The sequence below is a fragment of the Sycon ciliatum genome, chromosome 3, assembly GCF_964019385.1.
Source record: "Sycon ciliatum chromosome 3, ocSycCili1.1, whole genome shotgun sequence".
Classification (NCBI taxonomy): domain Eukaryota; kingdom Metazoa; phylum Porifera; class Calcarea; order Leucosolenida; family Sycettidae; genus Sycon; species Sycon ciliatum.
In genome coordinates this window covers 16,984,918-17,010,829 of record NC_088645.1, presented here as the reverse complement: position 1 = coordinate 17,010,829, position 25,912 = coordinate 16,984,918, and the positions used below count along the sequence as shown (strand labels likewise).

General features: G+C 47.4%; 1 protein-coding gene across 5 annotated transcripts in view; it reads right to left on the bottom strand.

The window, feature by feature from the left end:
• The window catches only part of LOC135811587 (uncharacterized), a 38,788-nt gene extending 14,449 nt beyond the window's left edge, over positions 1-24,339 (bottom strand). Inside the window, exons 1-2 of one of the 5 annotated variants that reach the window (XM_065324817.1) lie at positions 23,719-24,339; positions 17,184-17,423 (exon numbers count right to left, since the gene is read on the bottom strand). Coding sequence is in view for 1 of the 5 variants with exons in the window: in XM_065324815.1 (XP_065180887.1) it covers positions 7,185-7,282 (98 nt within the window). In the remaining 4 variants the exon portion in view is untranslated. Of the gene's footprint in view, positions 1-7,184; positions 9,707-11,396; positions 13,337-17,183; positions 17,915-23,718 lie in introns of those variants that run through there. The other 4 variants (XM_065324819.1, XM_065324816.1, XM_065324820.1 and 1 more) reach the window with 4 other exon arrangements.
• Between the last annotated feature and the right edge of the window lie 1,573 nt (positions 24,340-25,912).

Here is a 25,912-nt window from a genome sequence, read left to right as displayed (position 1 = left end):
ACAATGACATGAGAAGTACTGACTCCGATAGCGTTGGTAGGCGTATTGTCAGTGCTGATTTGTAGAGAGTGAGCGTGAACGAGGGACAGTACTCGTGTGGTAGTGCGGCCGTGGTTAGCCTGAGGTGTGAGATAGCAGTCGGTTACGTACTAATCTATTGGTTTCAGTCGGCGCAGACTGGGATGATTGATTGCGAAGAGCGATATGGTCCGCCTTGTCATGTCAGCGCAGACGCCCCCTGGCCCCCAACAAAAACAGTGCTACTCTCTTCCACGCTCGACTCTTCAAGAGCGATTATAATTATTGTTGTACTTTATTGAAGTAGGTTTTCTGTAGAATTCCATATTCACTCCATCACCAGCACTGCACAACGACATCATGCACAGGACTTAAGTAAGAAGTAACTTCACCGATTCATTACTGTAGCGTTGAAGTACTATTCAATCACCAGGCAAAGGCGTATGGAAAGGTTAGATCTTTTTCTCCAAGTGTCACTGGAGTGAGTGATTCTGGGCATCTTTAGTGCAAGTATTTCCTGAAAACCAAGTAGTTTGCAGCTCATGGTCGTGTAAATGGCTTGTATCGTAGCAGGGATAATAACTACTTTTCCAGTCATAGTAGAGGTGCGCAGCGCCACTTAGCACCGAACACTGTGTTGCATGGACTGGCACTATAACAGTTTACTAAAATACTGTAAAACAGTAACCAGCTGAGGCAGTGTTCTTTGTATCGCAAAACATACCACGGGAGTTTTTCCATTCATTGTTCTGATCTAGACGTTCAGCAGCGAGCAATCGCACTGACAACACGGATAGTTCAGTGCATGGCTGCCGTACACCACTGCACTGTGTACTTGAGTTGAAGTCATACCAATTCACGTCATCGGCCCTGGACGACGTTGGAATGCGGCCAGGCCTGATCTGAAATAGTCCAGTTGGCAGCTGAAGCTGATGGGACAGGTCTTGGCAAAGATTTTGGCGGATCGTGGCGAACGTGGCCTGCTAGTGACGGGAAAAATGACAACGACAAAGGCACGGCTAATACGAGAATTCTCTCGCACAGCACGTCACAGTACGTCACAACGCAAACACGCATTGTACACGCTGTAGTTTGTAAACAAAACCTTTTCAGTGCTTCATACTACTTTTCCTGGATCCGGACTGGAAACACATACAAGGAGATTAGCGAAGGGAGACCGGGCCGGGCAAGGATCGCCGAATACTAGTGCTAAGTTGTATTAGAAGTTGTGCTGATAATGGAAACAAAAACATTCCCTTCATCCCTCCCGGGGTGGTCGCGTGCTTGCGTCGGCCATTCGTTTGATGGCAGGATAAACAAAGGATTTGAACTGGCATCACACCGAGAGAGCACGACACTCTCAAGCTTGCCTGGCGTCGTCATCCATCAATTGTAAACAAACAAGCATGGCGCGTGACATCATGACATTGGATTGCCCAGTCTCTCCACTCCAGCTCTAAGATCTCTTCGTGCACGTACAGACAGCGATGATATCCTCCTCAGCACCTAATGCTATCAATTATTTCCCTCTCGAAGTAGTTTTGAGTGCCGCAATGCCAGGCAGTAGCAAAGGCACGCTCGGACTGCTTCAGCAGACTATCCCAGTACGGACAGCCCGGGCAGATTTCACCTGACTCCCTTGTCGGCGCAGGTACATCTACTAGTAGTACCTGGTGTTAATCTAGTTCTCGGACAACGTTGTGTAACCCTCTTGCCGTATTGGACCCATAGTGATCCGCTGATGCTATTAAGGGCCCTTCTCAAGTCTGGAAAGGCTTCACAAGCCAGCCATCTGACAGCCTGGAGGGAATGGGAAAATCCTGGTCCCCAAGCCCAGACCTGGCCATCAATTGAATAACACAGATGATATGACTGGAGTGGACACACACACACAGTCATCTTCTTCATAATATTTTTTTTAACACCCAATCGCTGGCAAGCGGCAAGTGCCGAGATATTCAATACTGTCGAAGGTACACGTAGAAGTATGTGTGATCTGACAGGACGGTCTCGCCTCAACACACAGTTGCTCTTACTGTCTTACTTTCGCTTTGTTTTCTCCATTCAGCACTACATTGTACATAAGTCATTAGCCCGCGGGCAAGTAAAGTTGAGACGCGAAAGGACAGATACTGGAGTGGAGTATACCAGCAGCAAATCTCCCACACGCGGAGTTCATTATACCCACAGTTCAATAGCGCCATGTTAAAGTCCTTGCTATAATCACGTTGACAAAGCCATCTTGACGTCACTCCTAACTGAAAGGATATCTGATAATTGCTACATGTGGAAGTTTCATGTAGTTTATGTCGACCGATCCGTACTGCTGTAGGACTGGCACATTTCCTGCTCCCACAATAATTAAGGACGCTCTTGAAAATTGTAACTACATGTTCTTTTATACCTTTCTGTAGGTTGTTGCTGCCCATAACAATTATTATACATGTACGTATAGTAATATTCCTTCTCTTGATCTCGATGAAGCCTCATGATCACGTGGTGATCGGAGACGCATGTACAATGTACGTACATGCATCACACCTCATTGTACTTGTAGTGGAATGTGGGTAGAACACGGAGATACATGTACATGTACGTCATGTACATGTTTGAAAACTTACAGCGTACAGTGTACTGAGTATTTGATGTACATGTAATACATGTAAAACCTGTCAAGGCGACCACTCGGATAAGGCGACCACCTGCCCCAGAAGTCCACTGCTACCAGGACCAAGGGATGCTGTTTCCGGTCAAATGACCCTGGATAAGGAGACCGACCACCTGGCAATGGAGACCACATTTTGAATGTCCCTTGAGTGGTCGTCTTAGACAGGTTTCACTGTACATGTACATGTACTAGGTGCCATTCATTGTTTGTTGTCGATATCACAAATACATGACTGTATGGGCTATGGTTTCCCACGGGAAAAGAACGTTAGATTCCAGGCCGCGGGTGGTGGCCTAAGCGTTAAACTCGGGCATTAGCTATGCTCGGTTAGCAGGTATTGCTCTTGAGAAGGCAGCAGGGCGTTACTGATTGCATCGTTCTTTTACGCAGCGTCTTCCTGAAGACCAGTGCTAAGACCAGTAGTCAGTGGAAAGGTTACAACAGTGTGCCACCATGTACTGTATATCTAGAATGTACATGATCGTGTACACTCAGCCACAGCCACACATATCGCTACAGTTGACAGTGTCTTGTGCCAAGTAACAGTTGTGGAGAAGTCCAGCCAGCTATGCCACCAAACTCCCAATGACTTTCAAAGACTACACCGCCAGGGTATGTAGTACATTATAGTGGCGTTCTGCTGTTTGAGTGCTTGATCGTCCAAATCGACATGAATGCGATCGCGCATGGCTGCCCCAACTGCCCAGGCCAAGGTAAAGGAATGTCCGTGCGATATGCGTTTAGAAATACTACCATTGTGTCCATGTTTGTACATGTAGTTCGCACACACTCCAGGAAGAGATGAATAGTGCCCCAGTTTTTGTCCTGTCTTGTGCCTCGTTCGCACTGCCCACCTTGGAACTGAAATACCAATGTCCCAAGGTAACAGGAGACGTTGCAACCCCTCCTCCAGCTGACGTACATGTATGCCGACGTTAAAAACAGGAAAGGTAGCAGAGCGGGCTGGAATGATGGAATACGTACACTGTATACAGGGTACACGTGGAATTGGTAAATCACACATCGTGGTGACTGGAGACACGTTTTTGAGTGCCCTACTTCCCGAAGGTCTATGAAAGTTTGAAACTCAAGTCAATGGAGTTGTGTTAGGGTTAAGTGGTGCGACTATATCAGTGTTCGGCTGCAGCCATGCACGTGTTACGTACATGTACATGTAGCTATTGTTACGATCAATGATATGCAAGCGGGTGCGAGTAGACCTACAAGGCGGGTGTAACCGTGTTCCATGTTCCTCGACTCAATTGGAATTAACATTGAAACCGTGCATCACAGTTCCGTTCTAGTAATTGGGAGCGATGCAAGATGGAAAAGTGAAAACGAATAGTACACTGTACCTGCCTACAGGTCACATGTAACGGCACAGAGCAAAGCTCAGCCTAGAGCTCAGCCTAGAGCTCAGCCTAGCACAGTAGAATACTAGTATTATTACTAGTGGTATCAACTAACACCTTGTTCGCATGATATCTGCTTGTAGACGTTTTGGCTTTTTCTGTGAGTTTGACGAGTCGTGTCAAGTCTATCCGAACTAAGAAGTAACCGTCGGTCATCTCACATAAACGCTTTGTGAAGGGCCAGTTTGCTTTGGTGCTTGATGGGAAGGTTGCATTCTTAGTCTTTAATTGGTGCGTTCCACAGTGAATGACTCAAGTAGATCAAACAACAATTCTGTCTGTTTAGGAGTCTTGTAGCTGTCGTTCAAACTTCGAATCAAATTCGTTCATCATGCACACACATGGACATGAACGGTGCTTTAGTGTGCAGATGTGTTTTGCAAATGACGCACAGCAAAACAGGGAGATGGTTCCTGGGTCTGGATCATGCCGCACAAAGGACCCCGAAACTACACTACAAGCCATGCACGTTGTAAACATCGTTGTCTTAGAACTGAACACGGCGTGGCAACTAAGACGGCAGGGCACACGCGCGACTCACCCGCTCAGCCATAGGCCCATAGTCACTCATCCATTTTGGATGATCTCACCGTGGACATGGCAGTTATCGCCGGCCAAGAGATTTGGTGACAATTGCCAAGGTATTCGAACAAGGTACAAGGGCGTAGAGGACAGAAAAAAACTATCTGACAATTGCTGTGAAACACAGAAGTAGGTCGGGCAGAGGATCAGCTAAGCAGGAAACACTCATCGTGATTCGAGGATACAGCCTACAGGTACTATTATTATCTAAGTGTATTACTACCATCGCATATAACTATGTAGAGTTCAGGCTTCAATGTAACTGCAAGCGGAGAACTGGCCTTGAACAAGCGGACATAGTTTAGAGTTGCGAACACTTTCGCTAGTTGCATTCCTGTGTGCTGCCCCACAATGCGTACAAGTAACAACAGGAGTACATGAGCCCTACTGCGTAGACTGGCTCAACCCAATGTCTCCTCCGTCCAATGGTAGTTTACTGTCGCGGCGGCAGAAATGCGGGGCCTGGACACTGCATAATCCCAACCATTACTAATACAAATACTGTACGTGTAGTACTAGGTAGAACTAGCATAGTAGCAAAGATATTCTAAAGAGCATTCTGTAGCTACTCGCAGATCATCGTGTGGGAATTCGCACTCGTCTACGCTATTACAATAACGTTACGAACAAGTCACACGCCTGCTGGGTGGTGTCGTCTTGTTCCGTGGGAAAGTAAGGAATGCTACATACAAGCAGCTATTGCAAGTTATTGCTGCGACAATTGCATGATCACATTTCACCCATGTAGGCTAGAGATCCTGTATAGCGCTCTGAGCTGCTTCCTACAATAACAACAGCAACAACAACAACAACCACAACGCTACGTAGTGATATCGTGTTGGCGACGTACAAAGCAGCCCAGATACCCTGCGGTCCTTCCGTCTTGTCATGCCTAGCCCCGATTAGCCTGGGGATGCGCTCAATTCCCAACGTTTCATACAAGTTACAACCCCTGATGCAGCAGCCCTACGATGACTGTGTTGTACATACCTCTAAGCTTACTGGGCAATCATGGCGTTCAGGTACGTTTCGGCACTAACACTGGAACACTGGAGAAGAAGCTTTGTGTAGGTTTTCAAGATGATGTTTGCTGCCATTCAAGCGGCGCGATCAAGATGAACGCCGCGAATATCGGAAGCCATGACACAGCGCGCCCTGTTGGTTGTGCTGGGCCGTCATCACATTGGCTGTGATAGCTGCATGCCGCATGTTCGTTTTCTGTACATGACTGTTGAAAGGCACGAACAGCAGCAGGATGGCGATGATGATTTATGAGAGCGCTCCATCTACGCCGGGAAATTTGCATTTCCGTCCGCTCTACGGAGCCAGACACGTGTTGATCAGTGCATCGGTCTAGTTCTCGTCACATTGTGAAAGTGCTAACTCTTCTCCTACAGCCGCCTTCCCTGTGGTCCTATCCGTCGGGACCTATTTGAGATAATTGCCTCTCTAGTAGTGTACTGCCTCTCTGATGTTAATAGGAACCTTTGTCAATCCAATCCACCGCTTTCTCCTGCGGCAGTGTATCCAATGCAGATGCAGCGGCAAACAGGGAAAGACCCGCCGACGAGTATTGGGGCTCACACTTTTCATTGTCTATCGTGCTCCAGGCTTCCTGTCCGCTCTCAGCTATAGCGCACTCGCCAGTTGTCACTTCACTGTCACGTCATGTTACACATGGTGCTACAATGTTTATGTAGATATCACTTGTGCAGTAATTATAACGACTTCAAGACGCTGAACAAGAAGATCACCCTTTGTGTTGCTCTCACATACACATGGTCAAAACCACGTTACAGTTTAGTAATCGATTTACGTCCAAGTACATGATTGTACTTCTACTGTTCTAGAAGGTTACGCACGTAACATTAGAGAGTACATTAGGGTTCATGCCAGAATGTGCAGGAGAACACCGTCTACATGTACATGTACATAGTTTTCGGAATATTGCTCAGGATCGCTCCGCAATTACTCTCATATAGTTTCTAAAGGATTGGATAACAGACGCCCAATTTGGAAACATTTATGCACAAAGTGATCACAGATTTTATGTGGTATAGATGCTGGCATAACGGTTTTTGCCTAGGTACGCGTCTATAGTTTTGAAGTGGACTGTAGTTTGGATACTACAGATGAGGAAAACCGTAACGTTTCCCCCTCCAGAACCCCCTCCCCCCCCCCCCTCTCAGACACGGGACGACTGTGAACGAACCAGAGGGTTGGTAATGCAGTTTCGTGGTTAGAGCAACATGAATGTCTCATTTGATCGGTTTAGTCAATCTGCGCTCTGCTGGTGGGAACTTCTGGAAGAGGTAACAAGGTCGAAACCACTAGCTGCCTTGGGGTTCAGTATGATAATATTATTAAATTTTATGTATTTATGGCATGACCGAGAGAGGAAAAAGGAAAGGGGGTCTATACTCGAGCGAATGACGAATATAACAGTGCATTATAAGCGCCTTGCTCCACATGCTACACGTACATGCACACATCCGTTACCTTACTGTTTGTGGTGGAGAGTTGAAGGTATGATGGCGATGTCCTTTCTGACCTCCGCACACTCCAGGCTGACGCAGGGACGCAACACTGGCAACAGGCCCATATGCCGGAGAGACTATTCGATAGTGGACTGGCAGACAACTGTCCTCGCTTCACCATTCAGAGCAAGAGAGAGGAGGTATAAACTGGTAGAGGAAACCATCTAACATTTTGCCTTCCCAATAAATCGGCAACAAGCTGGTATCACGTTCCTTATGTCTTGCACTAGACGCTACAATCAAATTCACTAGAACTTTCATCGACCAGTATATCTCTTTTACTCTTTCTTTCTGCAGCAATGAGTGTCTGGGAACACATAGCAGAATGCCAAATGACGTTCAAATAGTGCTCCATGCACTGAAACAGTGCTATATGTATATACAGTCAGGTCCTGATGATAATGGACATGACGCTGGTGTCGACTAGAAGACTGAGAAAGACGTAGACGTTATCGGGCCGGAGCACGAGAATTCCCGCCGTTAGCCGACACTTCTTGCTGACAGAGAATTCAATAGGGTTAGGAGACGCAGTCTGTCAGCACAGCTAGAAAGCTGTCAACTGTCGAGATTCGTTGTAGTGCGTATCGCTATTCGTTTTATATCTCACGGTCATCATGGTCGTAGGGTCTGGCTTTGTGTGGCTTAGGCTAGAGTCTCGTCATAGTGGATGGTCGTGGAAGGGGCTGCTCGTGTAGGTGTGGACATCCGGCGCGTACGATGTTATGTGTACAATTCTGATGTAGCAGGTCAGTCAGTATGCATAAGACATACTGAATCATATCCGCAGCTTCATCAGTGTACTACCTTCTCAGTAAGGGGTAATATGGCGCATAGTTGTATTGGCATTTAGCTTGTGAAAGGTGCGATGCCTGGCGTCGAATGTGATCCATACTTTTAACTGACGCCCATGCTAACAGCATACAAGCAGCGATGTACGTGTACCTAATGCTCTTGTTTAATTCACTGTGGACTTTCAAGAAGACACCGTGTGTATGTATGTGTGTGTATGAGGGATTGCTTTAGTGCGAACATGTAGCCACGAGGGATGGGAGGCACAGCCCTACTTCCGATTTGTCATCACAAGTCCTACATACATTGTACTATAGATAGAGCTGAAGAACACGTACGGTTAAAGGTATTCTCGTTGTTCGCCCTCTCTGTTCTATGCCAGCGCAGAGCGAAGTTGAGATACACTACGTCTCTGCCCATTAGGAGGCACACGTTTCAGGCCAGCACGTCTTCAGAGTATCTAGCCATCTGCCAGGCGTGGCCATCATAATTGTGCCTCAGGACTTTGACTGAGGGTCGCCGTGCAGAAACATCGATCCTTTAGTGGTCCCACATGTACATGTACATCTTACTGATAATAGAATTATCTAGCCCATCTACACACTGCACTATTGCCATTCACTCACATACTAGGAACATGGTTGACACGTGACGTGCTTTCCAGCCGGTGAGTGCTTAGATTGCCGAACAAACTCTGAGACCCCTGGCTGTCACGATAAAGTTTTTTCTGTTTTGTCGTCGTCGTCGTCGTCACCAAATGCCGCATCGTCATTGACCATTCATGGTTTTTTACTTGTTTTCGTTAGGACCCTTGTCCTGCAAAATCACTCGTCATACCTCCGCTTCCCACTGTATAATTACCCAGATTGAGCAATTAATTTACATAACTACAATATAAATGCCCCTAGGGCCGTTCCGTTCACTTCCTGTTTGCCTTGTTTCAAGTAGTGACTATGATGGCCACAGGGAGTGATCCTTCTATTATTTCCCCTTTATCTGTGGGACATGTCAAGGTACAGTGAATCCTCCGTGGGACTGACAGCAAGACGTAAGACACGGCCTGCGTGAAGATTGTGGATAACTAGCTAACTTGACAGGAGGAGTTTTCTCAGCCTGCACTATCTGTACCAGTCAAGGGGGCAAGATGGTGGCTATGCAAACCCAGATATCATGTCACTGGTGCGATTTGCCTAGGAAAAACCCATCTTGAGTACCCATCACTTGTTCGGCGCACAGGAACTGGGAATGTTGTCGATTGTGCGTTGAAACAGGGAAATTGAGCAAGGAAACAGGTGCAGGTGAAATCGATACCCAAAAATCGCTATTACATGTACATGTACGTGTATTTGCCCATTGGGCAGAGCCATTGGCCACACTTTTTAATGCTGGCTGTGAGGTCGGTACGCCGCATGTATGTCCATGGGTAGTACTAGTAGTGTCTCTGGGACAATGTGCTCAACTAGTACATGCATGAAGTGTAGTACCTAATGGCATGTTCCTGTCGACCCGTGCACAATAGCAGGATCACATGGTGCCGTATGCCCGCGGCCCTCTCTGTAGAATTGTAGGCCGTCACGCTGTACTGTACAGCCACCGACATTGAGTACTTATATTATGTCGTTGACGCACATGTACATTGTACACAGGATCGCATGGAGCTAATTCATACAGTCGGTGATCGCTCAGTGAGTGAAACTAGATACGGCTAGGATGTTGTCCTTATCCCAGGAGAACTCTAGGCTCACTTTTTCCTTCACTCCACATATCCAAGTAATAGTTCCCATATCTTGTTTTCCTTTTCTTCTTTTCCATCGTCATCATAGGGGGAATGCTTTCCCGTTTGAACTGCGGTGTAAAGTAAAAATAGATACAATATGGTAGAAACAGGAGAAACGATTTCTCATCTCCTGTATTAGTCGCTCTGCACTCTGATGCACTGCGAACTTTTTGGAGATACCCTGAACGGACTGGTCCTTGCTGGGGTCAGTGAGATCTGGAGCGTAGAACTGGAGATGTGTACATGATCCTAACCTCATGATCCATGACCACAGACCACAACATTTGCCCGTTTACAAGTCATATGCACTCCTGCTGAAAGTGAGCCTTGTATTATCGACATGTAGTAGCCACGTACCCTAGGCCACTACTACACACGGCCACGAGCACATGTACATTATAAACTACAAGAACAACGTACATCCGAGCTAGCTCTCTATCTAGCACCTGCTATTCTGCCGCAAAGAATCTTGTTCCTGGCCAAGACTGTGTGCATTTTGGAGTGGAAGAACGGAGATTAACCATTTAGTCTGGATAGGGTAATCTTATGATAATGCTGCACATAAGACAAGACACGACCATGGCTTGCTGTACGCAGCACATTGCTGTGGTCAGGTATAATGCAGTGCCTCTCGGCCGCACCACTGAAGCACTGGCCGCTGCTACCGGCCCCCACTGCCCGTCGTGAGCAGAAAAGAATTTCGCCTGTGCTCATTCAGGTGCAGTACATGGGATGCGTGTTGCACTGTAATCAGACTGTTTGTAATCATTCGCCAGATGATCGAGAGACGCCGCAGAGCCTCAAACTAATTCACAGCTATCTAAGCGTCAAGGTACATATCCCCCCTCCTCTATATCGCACAACAGACAGTACACTAAGGCGGAAAGGGAGGCTTCGAAGCATTCCTATAACTGCGGAAACTCTGGTAACCTTCAGCCACACAACTTCTACTCGTAGGTCAATTATTCATAACAAGCACACGACGTACTAGTAACGCTATTCGTATGTACATGTATGTTGAGAACGAAAGTTCCCAGGCAGTAGGTTTTGAACGCTAGCATACACTGTATCTGTCATCGTTCAGTTCAAGCTGTCTACGTCACAATTGCCAGTCGGTGCATTTTACAGACTGATAGACGAAGTAACTGGACAAGCGTGTTTGTACAATTACAAGTACAGTGCACGTGACAGCTAGGATGGGGATGGGGACTAATTTAGTAATTGGCGTTGACAAGTCAAAACGTATAACGGCGAAGGACACAGACACACATATAGACAAGCTAACCATCCACCATGGCTTCCATTTATCCTCACAACTCTTCTCATTGTAGTTAGATTTGCTCATATCAAAGGTAGTTGTAACTTGTCACGCGTAGCACAATATCAAAGTTGTGCTCAGGGTTCAGGCCTGGTAACATTACTACAGGATGAGGGAGTTGATACAAGGAACAGAAAGAGAGAGAGAGAGAGAGAGAGAGAGAGAGAGAGAGAGAGAGAGAAAGAGAGAGAGAGAGAGAGAGGACGATGAACACGGGAAGGGAGAGCGCATTCAGTTACAGTACTCTTATCACCGCGTATACAATGGCAATACCAGTTTTATGTTATTGTCATACCTTTCTGTCAATGACACCAGAAATGTCCCGTCGCTCCACTGTACTCGAATTCCATGGGATTGAGAATATCGGAGAGCAGATCTCCAGTGAGCTGTATTCAGCAATACTGTGTTGTCCGCTCGCAATTAGGCATGAGTCCTGGGTTCAAGCGTCCACCAAAGTTATGGCCAAGCTGTGTGTGAGTGTATACTGTTCTAGGCTGTGTGGCCGGGCACGGCTGGACAAGGCTATACTGGCAGTGCTAGTGGTCAGTGGTCAATGCAGGTAGTCACTAGTACTAGTACTACTACTGCTACTTACGAGTGATACGTGCTAATAGTGAAACTAATCTGTGAGGCTGGAAGGCGAAGGGCTGAGTGAAGACCAAGTCTGCTTATTGACCAGCACACCGGAACATAAATGAAGCTATGAGATCCTTGAAAGAAAACAGACTTACTTATTCACCAGATTGCCACCTCCAGACAACTGTTACTTGTTTGTCTAACCTCACAGCAGACGCTAGGTCCTGCCCTGCGCCGTCGCGGATCCACTCCAGGCGCACACAGAACTCGAATGAGTGTAAATGAATGTGCATCAGTTCTACCAATCTACCAGTGCAATACCATGTGGGCGCCCCATCCCAGCATCCTCAGGAAGCCTGTTTGATGGAGTCTATCGTCCTACAATGTAGCGTGTACGCGTGTGCATGTCTACATGTACGTATGCCATGCCAGAACTCGTGTGTGGGCATGAACTTCTCCTGGCTTGGTCTTATGCATGCGTACGGAGTGAGGCATGATTAACCTTCAATGGCTGCCCGGAGCTTTCTTCACGCCTTTTCTTCCGCCGTCCGCTGACATCGCACACAGCGGCATAGTGCCGCCAGAGGTAGCGGTATGCATATGCGCTACACGCGACGAAATGCCAGTGACGCTGGCATGTTTGTCCACTGCCGTGTGTACGCGCGACTGACCGCTCTGGTCTCTACTCTGCGAATGTAGTACATTTATGTAGGTTGTAAGCTACCTAGGAGATCCACTGAATACATATTAGGCGCATGGGCACTCTGATAGTCCTTGGATGTGTTCAGAGCGGTGGCGACGCTGCTAATGCATTGCTGGCTGTATCCATTCACTTCTAATGCTGACCAGATCTTATCGTTGCCTTCGAGTTCGAGCTTTCACTTCTTATCAGCAGGCATGGCCGATCACCCGTCCCGAATGCATACTGTGCATGCATATGTACACTAGTCACTAGCGGTAGGTCAACGGCAGTTCCCAGTACTGCATGAACACTGAGCAGTTCCTGCCATTGAAGTGGCATTGTGTACATCACACTGCTGACCTGTGCAATTATGTACACACTGGCGCAGTGAAGGGATGGTTGGCGCTGCAGTGCACTGTGCAGGGCCATCGCGTGTGAGTGCGTGCGTATGCAGCTTTTCTTATGTACGTCTGTGTCGTCGTGTTCATACACTGATACAGGGTTGTAGTTTGTTTTGTCCAGCGAAACTAGCCGAAAGGGGGGCGCTTGATGTCGTCGACTGTCATACTTGTTGTGGCGGTGGTTTGGCTGTCCAAACAGCAGTAGCAGCAGCAGTGTAAGATTAGGGTCCATGAAACACACTGCCATCTCATGTACTACAGGACGTTGTGTATCCGTGGGACAACTCATGATTTCAAAACATATGTACACCTATCTCCTGGGTCACAGTCAGTAGACGTGCCACAGGCTGTTGGTCGCTCTGGTACTGGTCGTATTAGTGCGATGAAAGATTAGCTAAACAAGGACGGGGAACGCGTGTGCGTACATGTATGTGTGTGCGCGCGCGCGCGTGTGTGTATGTGTGTTTGTTTTCGTGTCCCAATCAATGCTACACATGTACACAAATCTACAAGACTTCGTAACTAAACTGTGTACAATTACAACTGCAGCGGTTCCATACAATACACAACAACACATTGTCCTGACGTTCGGCAAGTGTTTTGGCGTGCATGTGTGCATGTACAATATGTACATTGTACGTTCATGTCAGTGTTCGGAGTTGTTCTCCAACTGTATCCTTATCCAATATCCTGCCCGTGATTTTCTGCTTTTTGTAGCGAACCGCCCGATGAATTTTAATGACGATTGCACAAGTACAAGCCATACATGTACATTGTATTTGTGAAAGATTGGCGATAGTTGGCGCACGAAAATCATGAACGCGGAACTCCTACGCTCCAGCCACAGTTCGTTGATACCATGACCTTTGACAAGATCACCGCAGACCGCGTTGGTGTCTATCCTAGGTAGGCTGTTCACAATACATTTCGTAGTCATCATACACAGCTACCACCCGAGCATTAGAAGTTAATAGCGAGGTTTTGCATTCCGAAATTCGGCAAAAAGATTCGGCACGCGGGAGCGAGGTCGAAAATGCCCACGAAGATTCGGAGTGTTTGTTCGGAAAAAGCTCACTTTGCCGAAAATATTTTTCGGATGCATTTTCTTGTAGAAGAGCGCTAGCGCGTGATTTATTCAAAGAGGTTTCTTATCTCGGCATCGCTTGGCAGGCGTCTTTGGCGACATAGCATCGTCAGCTACCTCTGATTGCTCCTCTCCACTGCCTGTCGACTCTCTTTCGCCTGGAGTGTCCTCACCGTCATCTGTGTGGCTGAAAAGACTATGGCGACACGCATAAAATTTGACTTGGCCATGGAGTTGGTTTTTCTGAGGCGACTGAGGAGGCAGGTTTGGCCCTCGACTCTTTGGGCGATCAAAGTTCGTTGGAATCAGCAAGAAAAGGAGCACGGGACAGGACGTTGCTGATGCTGGGGCTCACGAAATGAAAACACATCATTTTCGACTTGCAAAACAAACGTTGGTGCGAAAATTCGACATTTTGATGTTCGACAAATGACCGAAGAACGCTGTACCGAAATTCGGAATGCAAAACCTCACTAATCTCAATCTGTTGTTTCTGATGGTGTAAGTACATGCATGCCATGCTAAGTAAACGTCTCAGCCAGACCGATAGTCGCTTGGCACTCAGACCTTGCTACACTGTTTGCAGCCATTTGATGACACGATGTGGTGACCATGCAGTGCTGGCAATGCATGGCAGAAAGAGAGCGAGAGCTAGAGGGCACTGAGCGGCGGCGTTGCGGGTCACACGTCTGCCATTTCCGTCTTCCACTTCTACATGTATGAATAACGGTCCCTACTCTCAGGAATCCATGGGACATTATGCCACACATTATGGCACACATTATGGCACACTGCCTTTTCTGTGCACAGCAGAAGGCATGATGATGCACAGCCTTTCTTCGCATAGAAAAACATCAATATCCGTGTATCCGTGTATCCGTGGCGATCCCAGATGATCTCATAATAGTATTGACCTGTCCTTCCCAGGTAATCTCAGGGGTCTATTCGGAAACCCGCTCTAGTGATGTCATATCAAGACGCTTTCTAATGAAGACCACTGTGCTCTGGGATACATGCACATGTACATGTACATGTGCATTAAAGAGCATAGTATTTCTGAAATCAGTGCAAATATGGTCTTCAGGCTGTCATTGCCGGAGCAGAAGACTTAACCGTCGGGGAGCAAAAGTTCTTGGAGCCAATCGGTACGAGCTCAGCCCCCACTGATCTGGCAGGAGCTTATTCCTATTAGTGCGCCTGATACGTGCCTGTATATCGGCAAGTTGTATCCAGGGTGAAAACTCTGTATCTCACCGCCAGGACGAGATACGAGTGCAGACAAGAACGGCGCAGGCAGATCATACATGTACATGTACAGTGTACAACACATGGCGCGTGCTGCAAAAGTGTAAGCTTCACACAGTGATGTCACCTTGGAATGTCTTGGATGCATCCCATGTAACGTTACTGCGGCAAAGTGTGTTTGTTGAGTCGCCACCAAATCCATCGCAGCCCAATGCTGCTAAAACCGCTGAATCACACTGCGTGGGCTCAGCCATCATAGATTACTAAATGGGTCTACCTTATAAGGTGCCAGGTTCCTCCACGTAGCACGCATGAATGTCCTATCAGAACCTACATGTATCTCCACACAGCTGGGAGCGATAAAACTTACCTTCTCACTCAACTGTGCAGCGAACACCTTGATGATATCATCTCTCCCTCAGGAGAGCGCGAATGCCCGTATTTGGTGACGTCGAAGTCGTAAATCTTGGAACTCCGTCTAGTGAGTCCCGTGGTGGCGCGACTAGATTCGACAAGCCGTAACAAAAGTGAGATTGTCACCGCCTGGTGTCATCGTTGATATCTCGCAAACCATGCTTAGAAACTATCAAGTGGTACACCTATTGGGTCTTTTACATGTACGTCAACGACCAACATGACGTAATAATCTGTGCCTTTAGAGCGCGAAACAGGCATTTCGTTTGAATGCGTCAGTTAACGCACGATAGCATAAGAGCTCAGATTCTACAATGAAAATGTGTGCGGATATTCTCAGCGGACGCACATGTTTCGTTCTGATACAGGATTATCAAATCTGGCTTACGCTTTACTCTACTACAAGACAGCCGGCCTCGGGCCGCCACATCGTCAACGGTAGAGCACAGCTCTAACACCCATCGCATGGTTCGGTTTTCTTCTTCTTTATCTTATACTAGTGTTCCCACATCCTGTATTCAGGCATTCAGGAAACCCCCTCGACTATACCTGCATGAGAGACCTCGATGTACGATCTACACGATTGTGTACGGATCAAGAGAGCAATGTTACGACTATGTTGAAGGGCGATACAATTACTTCACACTACACAGTAACTCACGATCATGCCTCGTTGTCCTCATACTGCCCTTATTCATATTATGATACTGGCCGCAGTGAGGCAGGGATGTCATGTCATCCTTAAACGTTTTCTCTTTCTTTGCTCACCTATTGCTCATCACTTCTTTTACAGATTTGGTGTTATGGAAAGTTTGGAAACCTCCTCGATAGGCGAACGCCTTTGGGGAATCCTTCAACAATAAAATTACAAATTAAAATGGCTTTTCCTCGACCCTACATAGTACATGTATATGCCGATTTCGTGTCTATCCGACTTACAATCTTATTCCGTAGGAAAGCACACAATCCGCCATTTAATGGACATTCCAATGTCTTCATAGCCACGCTTTCCTGATTTATTTTGGGCCCATAGGATTCCTCTAAATCCCACACGTTCCGCATACCATTTCACCCCCCCCCTCCTTCTGCTGGCACCTTGACACGTTCTTTGACTTGGAGAGATGGAAGCCAAGATGCCGTTACCCTGATCTTTCCATAGCTACATGCAGGTACTTGGAATGCCAAGATCTGTTGTCTAGCGTTCATGTATAATGTTTGAGTCAAGATGGCGCGATGTTTAGGGGCTTGAAACGGGAGAGCGGCGACCTGTACCTCGTTGACCTTGAGAGTCGTACCATCGCCTGTCATGTGTACATCACGACCACCGTGAATAGGATCGTATATTCTGCAAGTCGCAATCTGGGAAGGCATCAGCCAACATGGCACTCGTTTCAGAGTAAACATGGCTACCTTTTTGGCGGACACATGCTAATCGTAGGCTAGCACATACATCTACGGGAATGTACAGTATACGTGTAAGTTATTAGAGAGGTTAAGATGCACGTTATTTCCGACGTGACGCGCAATTTCACGTCAAATTTGGCGTAAAACTCCAAATTTCGACGTGAGCAGCACATCACTCGCGTTGATTTTTCGACGTGCGAGCAAATAACGCGAGCTGAACTTTCGCGTCACGTCGGAAATAACGTGCATCTTAACCTCTCTATTATCAGCACTCACCTCAAGAGCCGCTGAGGACGAGGACTGCGAGTCCAGATTGTCTGCCGCGGATGAGGTAGACGTATATGCGATGTTCTGGTGTTCAGGCGGCGTGCAGCTCATACAATCATCATACAACTGTCCTCCCCGGTCAGGATCTGGGCGAGACGATGCTGGCCTGTCTGCACCAGTCCGTTATCGTCGACGGCGATGCGGCCAGACACAGTGTTGGTAGTTTAGATGAATAATAATGATGGTAAGCTGAGTACGGCAAGAAAGACATGGTACATTGGAAACGCACCAGTGTCAACTCAACGTGGGCAGAAAGACTCACACACGTACAGCAAGGCCCTGGGCTATAGGCTACGACAATGTACCTACATGTAAGCGGCGAAGCGATGGACTGTAGACAGCGAACAGATAGGAATGGGCGAATGGCAAGGCTAGTATTGCTTGCAATCGTGCGCATGCGACCAGACTGCTTTCATGGCGCAGAGAGATCATCACTATTAGCGAGAGGACATACACGTTTTATGTTCTCTTGCTACCCTCACACGCCTGCAGACATACCGGGATTAGTTTGACAAGGTCTTGTTTCCTAGAGAGGGAGAGTGAGAGGCGATGTCGACTGAGTCGGTTCGTAAAGTTGACAGCGACGCACATGGGCAGCCTGTCTTTGCTTCTCACGTCAGCTTTGAGCGCTTACTTGCTGGTGTGCGGCGCCCCGGTCCCAAAGGGTACTGCTCTAGACGATACAGCCACTAACACTAAGTACGCATACACAGCGAATAGCACAGATGACTTATAGTGCGGCAATGGCCGCCCCTTAAGATACTTGCAACCCCTTGAATACCCCAGCTTGCTCGGAGAGCCCCGAAGATACCAGGTATTTCATCTTGGACCATACCTGGGACCGTTAAAGCACCCCAAAACGTAGCAGTACACGTGACCCGAACGTACAGCCAAGAAAACTATTCCGTCTTCGTATTATTCTTGGAGAGAGAGAGAGAGAGTAAATCCTTGCCAAGTCTTGAAGGGTCCACGATGTGTTGAACAGGGGACACACACGCGCGCAGCTACACATTCAACTTTCCACATGTGTTGGTAGAAGAGAACCACCACCACCACCACCACCCTTAAGTTAGGAAGCTCACCCGGGAAAAGCACTGCGGCGAGTGTGTGGCAGAACTGCGTTTCGTCACAGTACTGAACATGACGGTAGTTTTGGCAAGCGCAGCTTCCTAAATGCTCCACAGGACAATTGAAAATGACTATCGCCCGGCTGACATATCCACCCCTGTTTCTCCTATTAGAACAAGAGCTCGTTGCTGAACTTCCTATGCAAGTAGTGCCTCACGTGAGCACTTCTCCGGCAACTGAACACTGCATGTATATAGTACATATATAGTATAACACCTGTGAGCATTGAGCAAGAAATGTCTGAACAAGACTGCACCGTGCAGCGATGAAAGTGAACTACACTCCTCGCATCTAAACTTCAAGAAGTGAGTTAAACGATAGCTGATCATGTAGCTTTTTGGAATACCCGACCGCAGAAATTCTCACACTGCCCTCCTTGCGTGTTTGTGGCGGTGAAAACTGCCGAGCCCACTCCGATAGAATCCTTACCACAGCTCTCCAGTGCCACCACAGCAACAACGTTCACAAGTGATCAGCAAGCGATCGTACAGGATGCCAGCACCGTCAGTATCTCCTGAACAAGCAACAATTTGCTATTCACTGTTCACTCGGCCATTGTAACGGAAACTGCTTCGAAAATACACGGGTGAGAAACTACAGTCATGTCAACAGAGAGATTTAGCTGTTATTCGACCGAAAGATGAATGTACAAGACAGCACTGAAGACTGCGTCAGAAACCAATACTGTGTTCGCGGAACCACTATTTTGATCATTGCTCTCAGCACGAGCTTGATGATCTATGAGTTCAGGCACTGAGAACCATCTTCACGCAGCAATGCTTTCAACTTGTGTATTGATCTCCATGTAGAATGTACAATGTCTGAGTCCTCGGCGGCTGCGAATGCGTACATCGGTACAAGCTGAAGGAATGTATGTAGGCTCCTCAACTCTTCCCGAAATACTCATCATAGGTGTTCACCGGGATTTCCAAGTGACGTGAACAATAGCATAGCTGATGAATTCTGTGTTCTGAGAAGAACGGTGATTCTCACGAACTGATGACGTGTCCAGCTGTTGTAGATCCAAGTCTACCCGTATACCTGGTATACGTCTCTACTGAAACGGAACGTGTCTTAAAACTTTACAACAAGGCGGGCCTATCACACTTTTCAACGTTACTGTTATTGACAGCAGGAAAACTAACACACCAGCTACACTGCCCATCCTGTGTACATGTATACGACACAGTGTGGCTAAGCCATGGCGAAAGTGATGCCGAGCGCCATTCCCGCCGTGCTAAAGACACTGTGTTAGGCGGTGGCGCGAATTCCAGGACGAATCTTGCAGGGAAGGTCGACGCTGTTCGTATACTACCACCTGTTAGCCCCACGCGATGCTACTTGTTTCCCTGCCGCCTGTCATGGCTCCACTGGAAAGCCTCTGACGTAGTTTCCATGGCCAATTCAAGCTTAAGGCGGTGTTGGGAAGCCAATGAAAACAAGAGAATTAACGAACACAATGGCACGCTAAAACATGCACAACTGCCCCAGGACCAATGCGTACAGGACCCCACACGCACATGCGAACATCGCACAGGCAGCAGGGGACAGGAGAAATCAAAGAGGACCGACTTCCTGGTGGCCTCATGCACGCGTAACTCTAACGCATACAGTCATTACCAAACAAAGTCTCACTCTCTCAGTGTTGTGTGCCAGCCTTCCCGTGCATGGCTGTCGGCAACATAGTCATAGAACCCAAACATGTATGATGTAGTGCCCTCGTCATTGTAAAGGACTCATGCAAACTACATGTATATATACATGATGTAGCCTCAAGGCTGACGTTTTAGTTAGAACTGGTACACAGGAAGCTGTTCTGACACGACGTATTACATGTACACACACACACACACGAGTGCGTGCACATGCGCGCCCGCGCGCGCGCACACACACACACACACACACACTCAGATAGTTTCTCTTCCGTGTTCCCATGGCAAGGGAATACTAGTGCATTATGTAGTACCATTTCAAGAATGCCAACAGCAGCAGCAGCAAAACACTAGCTCGTTCCGCCGGTCATTGCCAGAGCGAGGCTGTCTTGTATTTGTATTTATGGATTCTCCGCAGGCCTTAGCCTAAATCGAGGGAGTCTCCGTCTTACACACCTGTCCACTACCTTTCGTATGCCATGGCCGTCATTAAATAATATAATGGAGTACGATGTCCACATTTCAGTGTTCAGGACACACGTGTACGTATGGCTAAACTTGTCATCACTTCCAAAACAAGAACTCGTCGTCTCTCTGCATGCTAGTACAGGCTAGTGCATGCTAGTACAGGCTAGTGCATGCTAGTACAGGCTAGTGCATGCTAGTACAGGCTAGTGCATGCTAGTACAGGCTAGTGCATGCTAGTACAGACTAGTGCATGCTAGTACAGGCTACGACAATTGGATATTATTACAATTTCAAGTGACTTTATCAACTGATTCGGAAGGACACCCACTTCACGCCTCAACAGGCAGGTCACAATTTAGATCACTTGCAGATAGGTGTGTTGCCATCGGTGAGCAGCAAAATGTCCACTTTACAACGTAAAATACACGTAACATGCATTAGATAAGCCTTATAACCAAACGACCCGTACGATACATGTATGAAAGGCGTGAAAATCGTCAAAAACAACTGCCCTCTCAGTAATTTCAAGTCTTATCATCACAACTGCCCTTGCACTAGGGAATGTATCCATGGTAACATGTATCCCTGCTCAGGAAGAAGCAGCACATTTTACTGTTGAGGCAACGAACTAAAATAAAGAAAGGTGCCTGTACTGCTGAAATGTCCAGACTCGGCCGCCAAACATAATGTAAGCGATCACGTGCAGTACTCCAATCAATTAAATTTGCCAGCAAACCCAACACGAAGTTCAATTTGTAAAGTAGATATGGCTCAGGGTAGCATGCACAATGTATCAGGAACGCCCCCTGGAGAAATCTTCTACAAGGTGTGGTCGAATTGTGGCCATGTTCTGCGATTGATACTGATACTGATAATAATCATGCACACACGTGCATGTACGTCACAGTGTAGTAATCTGTGGACGGTCAATGTTCGGCATGGGATCATCCACATGTGCTATCAAGATCCAGTGCTTTCATGGAGATCTGCGAAAGCAATGATAGGATCTTCAAGGTCGATGTCATTGATTCTCGTCGCTGTGTAAATCTGAAACTCCCTGTAACTGCCCTGCACAAGAGTCAAGTTCGGACTCTGGCCTGGGCGGAACGTATGCTCACAATCAGGCGGCGGTAGGGAGCAGGCGCCGCTTTGGGTCAGACGTGCCATGTGCTAGTCACGCATTTTGTGAGAGCGTGCATGAACAGTTACATGATTGCATTATCGACCCCGTAGGGTTAAGACTAAAGGCACACGCAATGCGTGTCACCATCAAAGGCGAAATTTATTTTCTGCTGACAGGACGTCGTGTGCCAGTATGATGTACAGCATCAGAGCGCTGGACCCCAAGTCAAACAGACAAGACCAAAATGCATTGTTGTGTAGCCTGACTTATGCCATGTCATTTAGAGGACCACACGGAGCTTCAGAGATGTCATCACGTCTGCCCATCACGTCGCGTGTGCGGCAATGCGTGCATGCTCAACATGTTTCAGTGATCCATTACATATTAACTATAACGTCCGCCACCATCCTGCACCGGTTCTGGGCCACTAGAAAACATTGCTGAACATATTTCAACGGCCATTAGTGCTGCCATCAGACACCTGAGTGGCCGTTGAGTAAGTAGCGTACGAGAATGAGTGTTCGGCAAGGGCTCCTCCCGGTTGAATGTCATCCTAACACATGACAGTGCACTAGTGGTCTGCAGTAGAGTCGGCACCAAGTTCGGGGTTTCTCGTCCCCACTAGTACTGGTGTCTGGTGATCAACAAGGATGAGCTGACACTCTGGAATGGATGAGCCGGAGACCCTAGAATAGTTCCTAGCATTACTCCCCAGCCTTTGGTTTAGCCTTTAGTCTAGGCCGGTGCCTGTACAGGAGAAGTCTACTGCGTTCTTACGCATTCGCATAGGTCCTGTCATAGTTGCTCCCACCGCATGTCAACACGGATCGACACAGTACTACTGCTAGTCTCAGCTCATGGCTCCGCGCTGCAGTAGTAACATTACATGGACACTATTGTGTATGGGAGTAATCAATCATACAATCCGAAGCGGCACAATACGCAACTTGTGGACGAACGAAATATCGGAACTTTTCATTCCACGAGTTTTGTGGGCGGGAAACGGGAATGAAAGCAGAGCGTCTGTGCGCTGAAAAACAGCAATGGGATATGCGTTACAGAAGCAACCAACTGATTTCGAATCTCCCACCGTACACTGCTTTGCTTATGAACGTGGTGGAAACACTGACTGACGAGGAGATGTTTCTTCCTCTCGTGTGTGTTTTGTTTTTGTGCGTGTACATGTATATGCGTGTATGTGTGCGTGCGCGTGTGTGTGTGTGTGTGTGACAGCGAGAGAGAGAGAAAGGGAGAGAGAGAGAGAGAGAGACGGACAGAGAGAAGAAGGAGGATGTACGTGAGTCGCAGAGAGAGGGCGAAAACCCAACATTTTACTGGTCTTTCTCATGAGTGGATACATCGCCTGTTGGTCAATATTTTAGATCTTCCCCATGATGTCATTACCAGGAGTTTATAATTATCTGCTATATTGCAAGGATCGCGGGCGGATTTGAGTATATAATTACCGAGCGAAACATTCCTGTATCGGGCTAGGTATGTTTTAGAAGGGAAATGACTAGCTGCATTACTCATTGCAACGTCAGCCCCAATGCTACAATCAGGCTGCAGGGGACCGAAAATGACCGCCTTCTCATGTGTGTACTTCAAGTATATCGTATGTAAAACTAAAAGCCATCTAAAATTGAAATAGAAGGATGCCCCTCAGCATGGAGAGATTGAGGGACCGAGAGAAAACAGAAAGAGATAGAACGGCAGATTATTATACAGAGAGCGCGCACACGTGGGAGAGAGAGAGAGAGAAAGAGAGAGAGAGAGAGAGAGAGAGAGAGAGAGAGAGAGAGAGAAAGAGAGAGAGAGAGAGAGAGAGAGAGAGAGAGAGAGAGAGGGAGAGAGAGAGACAGTAGTAATCTGTCGGTATTGAGTAGTAGCTAGAGTGAGGCAAACAGAGAAAGAGAGAGGGGGAAGATAGAGATAAAGAATGATAGACTCTCGGAGAGAGAGAGAGAGAGAGAGAGAGAGAGAGAGAGAGAGAGAGAGAGAGAGAGAGAGAGAGAGAGAGAGAGAGAGAGAGAGAGAGAGCGTTATCATGTACAATCGTGTGATAACATAGCATTGATGTGGCAACAAATTGATAACCATTTCATAGACATACCTTGAAAAGTAATCCAATGGGATGCCACCAAAACAGCTATCTTCTCAGTCGGCAGGACAACACCAACTCCAAAACCGACTACTGCCTTCTGGTTTGTGTAAAAAGGAAGTAACAGGTACTTTCCGAACAGACGGTCTGGAATCAGAACGCTATCTAGACAAAGTGAACTACATCAAATGATCATCAGCCTGCACTGGTGACAACTGGATCAACTACTGCTGGTGCGTGGGGAGTGTGCCGCATTTATGTCTATTGCCGATACGAATAGGACTCAGTCCGCCTTAGGAAATATTCAGCTCTGCACCTCGCACGCCCTACGGTTGAGATAAATCAGAACTCTTCGGGGATTGAATAGGACATTTTGATATCTGGTACCTCGCAGACACAGTTGAAACGGTCTCTAATGCTTGCTTGTGCTTTTCATCACCTGCGCATGTCAACCACCTACGGGTACTGGTAATGGTGGCCAGAGTAATGTGTTGTAACAGACCGAATCCTATGAAACATGCCTGCACTACCTACACGCACAAAGCGTTAGTAGTACAGCCTCGCAAGCGCACTTAGAACCATGACAGTGGACTCCAGGCATCTGCATGGGCTTTGTTGACAATCTTGCCCTCCCTACGGGAGGTCGACGTTAGAGAAGAGGCCGAATTCACTGCGGAGTCCCCCGTCTCGTCCGGCGACGCGGCCCTCCCTGTGACTGGTAGCCAGCACCTCACGTTCCAGTGTATCGGACAGGTATGAGCTGTCTTGGCCATTACATGCCTTATGAACTGGTACCTGCCTGCAAATGTAGAATTAACGCAAATAGGTGGTCCGTTCTATTGGTAGTATTGCCTCGGATGCTTCAGTTCTGGTGAAGCCTCCATGTCATTAATCCAAGAGCACGGAACGTTGTGGCGGCCTGTCATAGAGCGACAGAATTCCATTGCACTCGCACGAGCAGCACTAGATCTACCCACGTGTGTTGCTGCTCCGCTACATGTCGAGTACGAGAATCGTGCCTGCAGACAGTTCTGTCCGTGTGTCAGAGCGGTAGAAAATACGACAGGTTGAGAAAGCTCCGGACCTTTTCACTTTCTTCCCTGCAGGCTGTACCGTGTTATACACCTTAATATAATAATGCTTAGCCGTAGTATCCGGAGGGCAGCGTATGCCCTGGGCCTCATCTAGTGTCCAATAGAAACGTACTTCAGAACAAGAACAGCATGATTACGAACCAATATCCAACGCTAAAGTTCGCAGTACATAGTCACTAATACAGGTCACTCTTTGAACGTCGTATCGGAGGTTCTGGAACGTTCCGTTCCGCGGGTGCACTGTTGCCTAGGTAGGCTATAGACTACATCGTAGATCTACGCACATCACCCCCTGGGGTTCAATAGGTACGCAAGGGCAGCACGCAATACTGCCAATAGACAAGCTGTCAATCTGACAAGGTGAGCCATGACTTTGATCTCCGAGTGGTTACATGTAGCCTGCACGGAGGAATATAGGTAGACAACAACAACTCATCAAGGTTTAGCGATGTTGTTTTCCTCCAGCCAGTCATACCCTCTGCAAAAGGTCTTGTTCGTGGCGCATTCTCCCACCTTCCTCAGGGTATACCATTCTCGCCAAAACAACACGAGAGGATAAAGCACCGAAGATAAACACTGCCAGGCATACACGCAGCTAATGCTAGAGTCATGGCAACTTAGCTAGGCCATGGGCCCAACGATTACCACTATCTATTATCACTAGTCCACACGGTTCGCTTGCAATGACATGTCTCCTGGGCTCCGTGCCGCAATCAGCCCACGCCATCAACATATCAGCTGCAAGCGAATGAATGGAGAATCAAACTCCACGGTGCTAGTTGATCCTAGTGTGGGGTCATTGCAACGCTTGGCTTAGCTCTGCTAATATGCAAGGCAATGTGCACGTTTAGTATAGTCAATGTTATGACGGTATTATTGCTGTGTATTTTAAAACAAAACAATCCAGAACAATTCTAAAAAAACTACGAGAGTAATCTAATCTTTATTTCAGGATTACCCAAAGGCTAACGCCTATCGGGGGATACACAAGACGTACCGGATAAATGTACATGTACAGACTGTACCGTGGATCATGTAAATAGATTACTGCTCAACCCAGGTTATAATAACGCTGGCCAATATGGATTTACCGGTACATGTACATTGTAAGA